At 37.1% G+C, this 3,505-nt stretch overlaps 2 protein-coding genes across 3 annotated transcripts; both read right to left on the minus strand.

Annotated features, from left to right (window-relative positions):
• LOC104702029 (bark lectin-like) lies at positions 1-1,344 on the minus strand. Of its 2 annotated transcripts, XM_010417828.1 has the most exons (2): positions 579-1,344; positions 1-334 (listed from the first exon to the last, which is right to left on the minus strand). In XM_010417828.1, the coding sequence occupies exons 1-2, from the start codon at positions 1,244-1,246 to the stop codon at positions 307-309; spliced, it is 696 nt and encodes a 231-aa protein (XP_010416130.1). In that variant the 5' UTR covers positions 1,247-1,344; the 3' UTR covers positions 1-306. The 2 variants fall into 2 exon arrangements, with proteins under 2 accessions (XP_010416130.1, XP_010416131.1); XM_010417829.1 differs by lacking the exon at positions 1-334 and having other exon boundaries at positions 486-1,344.
• LOC109125550 (bark lectin) lies at positions 2,217-3,026 on the minus strand. Its single transcript, XM_019227333.1, is given in 1 exon segment — positions 2,217-3,026. A coding segment is annotated over 1 exon segment (630 nt). The 5' UTR covers positions 2,934-3,026; the 3' UTR covers positions 2,217-2,303.

A 3,505-nucleotide genomic window follows, 5' to 3' on the forward strand; every position in this document is an offset into this window, starting at 1 on the left:
TACCAAGTTAGCCAGAATAAACCAATAAGCCTCTATTTACACTGTATACATACTCAAATAACCATTAAACCAAAAGCAGTTGGCCCTTGTATAGCCCATATAACCATTATCTCCGCCGCCGTCAAATCGGATTCAGATTCCGATTCCGTCTCCGAAGCCAAAACCCGCCGACTACTATCACACCTCCACCGTAACCACTCATCCGTCGTATCTCCTCCACCATATCCAATGTCCCAGCTCCCACACGCACGCGCCGCCTAATGGACTTTTTGTGACGCTTCTATAGTAGACGAACCAAACAGACCCTTACGACGAGGGGCACCAAAGTGAAATACTGCATAGTTTCAGAGTTTGTAACAAGTATCAAATATTTTAACGGACATATGTAACCCAAGATTTATAGACTTTCAAATTAATCCGAAAAAGATTAAGCATTTTTCTAAGTTAGGTATTGTAGTACAGTGTTACTTTAATTAACTCTTAACTAGATTAACTGTTTGTTTTATTTCATATAAACTGGTTGTTTCAGTAAAAAAAACAAACTTGGTATATGACAATTACCAAGATTCCACACTTACATAAAAGGGAACATCCTCGAGTTAGACTCAAGATGACAATTCGAGTTTGAATCATAAGCCTTCTGAAACTTAACAGCGAAAGATTGATCATTGCTAAGAACCAAACGTCGAGCTTCAAGATCATCGATCTCCAAACTCACATTTATACAAGCAACAATGGAGCTAGACGGACAATACATAAGCTTGTAAGCATCTCCATCTTCTTTAATCTGAAACCAGCTATTACCTTTACCTTTCTCACCGCCAGTGCTTACAAAGCTTTTTCTAAGTTGCACAGAGTGGTCGATTCTCCAAATCTTGGATTCAGGGCATAACCAAACCGTGGAATCAAACTCGAGGTTGAGACTAGTTGAGAGCTGGACAAGCTTGGTTTTGGTGTTGAGTGGAGAGAAAGTTACGGGAAGGCCTGAGACGAAAGGAGACGATGATTGGACAATATCAAGATTCAAACACAAGTCTTGTGTGTTTAAGTCTCGGCTTGAAGGGATAAGACCACCTCCGGTTCCTATCTTGGCTGGTATGATGTAGTATTGGTCATTAGACTGAACCGGATGTCCTGCTATGTCTAGGACTACTTGGCTTGATACAGCATCGGCCGCTGGAGCTGTGGTCAATATCACAGCTGAGAGAACGGTGAGAACGATGAAAGACAAAGTAGGATTCTTCATTGGATTTTTGTATGAAAAATTAATTGTTATGAGTTCTGTGGATACTGGAAGCTTATTATGTAAATTTATGTAACAAAAAAATAAATGCTAACAATTGAGAAAATTTGTAGCCAAACAAATATTTGAAGTTTGTATCCTTCTTTTATATCTTTGTCAATCATCAAGATGGAATATTCGCTTTCATCTACGCACGTTTTACTTTCTCAAAATCTTTTTGTAACAACATTTTGTAATTTAGTGGATATTAATTTTCCAATAAAACCATATGAAATATGAAAATACTCTACTCAATGAAATTAGTTTGCCCCATATATCAAACCAGTTGCAATTAACTCAAAAATCGCCGCTCTTGGATACGAAAAAACTAAAGGATGACGAGTCGAGAATTTCCATATTTGAATATTATGGGGACATTTCCCACAATATCCCACGAACTTGCAGATTGTACATCATTGTAGTTGTAGAAACCACAATGATATAATCTTGTTTAGAAACGTATTGACGTGAACCCAATATGTGATGATAGACACAGTATGAAAAGCTATAAGGTCCTTAGGTTTTTAACCTTTATCTAAAAAATTATCACAAAAACACAAATTATTATAAGCGCCACGAAAACTTGATATTTTCAATTTCAGTGACGTCTATATGCAGCCACGGAAAATTATCAATACATCAAAAATGCAAGGATGTAGATAGAGATATATACGATACTGGTAGTGTAACTTGGTAATCAAAGTCAAAAATGCAAGGATGTAAATTATAAGCACTTTTTAATTGGTTAGACTTCACATAGTTATTGCGTTATTTATCTCTAAAAAATATAAAAATACAGTATATACTTTACATAAAAACAAAGAGGGTTTTATATATGTAATTCATTTATACACAAGCAAGATCCTTAACCACAACAAACACACATGAGTCATGCATGACTCTTGATAGACTGATCATACCAGAAAATTAAAGATACCCAAACCGATCACAAGTTGTTGGTATTGTCTCAACCGTTATTCAAAAGGCTATATCTTTGACACGTTTTGGTACAAGTTGTGACTCAGTAGAAAGGGAACATCCTCAGCTTAGTCTTCAAATCCGCTTTTGGAGTTGCTGCCTTCTGGAACTTAACTAGGAGAGCCTCACCGTTGGTCAAGGATAAGCGTCTTGCACCAGAGAGGTCGGTGAATATGCCAACGTTCATGCACGCAGCAGGCGAGATAGTCGTACAATACACAATCTTGTAAGCACCTCCGTCGACTCAATGAATCTGGAAGCCACTTGGGTTTGATGAACCACCAGTGCTTATTACAAGACTCGTTTTGAATTCTTCAGAGTACACGACTCTCCACCCCTTGGATTCTTCAGGACACAAAAACCAGTTGGGAGCCTCAAACTCGATGTTGACATTATTCATTTCCTTAACAAACCATAACTCGGACTTAAATTTGATGGGTACGCCCAGGTCAAGCGGGTTCTTTGACTGGAGGATGTCGAGGGGACAGATCTCTTCACTGTTCGAGAAAAGACCTCCCCCTGTCTCGGGAGTCGCAGGTACGATGTGGTAGGTTTGACCAGGACGAAGTAGACGACCTACAGAATCCTCGACATGGTTGTCAGGACGAGCTAGAGAGGGTGCGGCCAAAGCGACCAGGAGAAAGATGACAGTGATGGATACGGTAGCCTTCATTGTTGTTTCTTTTTGTTAGCCAATAGTGTTCGTGGAGTTTGTTACTTTGTTTGATGTGTTTGAGAAGGTCACAAAGAGTATCTTTATATAGAAGCATTGGCTGCTACAATGTCGATGGTTTTAAAAGACACTCAGAACAAATCATTCACAAGAAGACAGAAATATACCTATAAATTTTTAAGAAAGATTGAAATTTAAGATATATAAAGTACAAATTAATGTAATTTGTTTCAACCAAAGACACAGAGTGTTGTATATATATTATATAAATTTGAATGCGTTTCATGAAAGTTTGACATGTATGAGATATATAATTAACATGATTACAAAACATGTTACTTGTACTAGGTCTTGGAGCTTATATATATATATATATATATAGATGTTATAAGAATTGTAATTACTTTTCACACAGCTAATTCAAAGAAAACCCTAATTAAACAACAGAGTATATGTATAAATTTGTTCTTTTTTATTTTATGTCCTAAGAATTCATTTGCTTTCAACTGGAAATCGTTACCTGTTGTCAAATTTTCCCTGTAGTGGCGCTTTTGTGATAAAAGTCATTACTC

The sequence above is a fragment of the Camelina sativa genome, chromosome 7, assembly GCF_000633955.1.
Source record: "Camelina sativa cultivar DH55 chromosome 7, Cs, whole genome shotgun sequence".
NCBI classification, from domain to species: Eukaryota; Viridiplantae; Streptophyta; class Magnoliopsida; order Brassicales; family Brassicaceae; genus Camelina; species Camelina sativa.

Coding starts and splice junctions, on each gene's coding strand:
- LOC104702029 (XM_010417828.1), bottom strand. CDS start 1,246: ATGAAGAATCCTACTTTGTCTTTCATCGTTCTCACCGTTCTCTCAGCT. Junction 335..578: donor TCGAGGATGTTCCCTTTTAT/GTAAGTGTGGAA, acceptor GAAACTATGCAG/TATTTCACTTTGGTGCCCCT.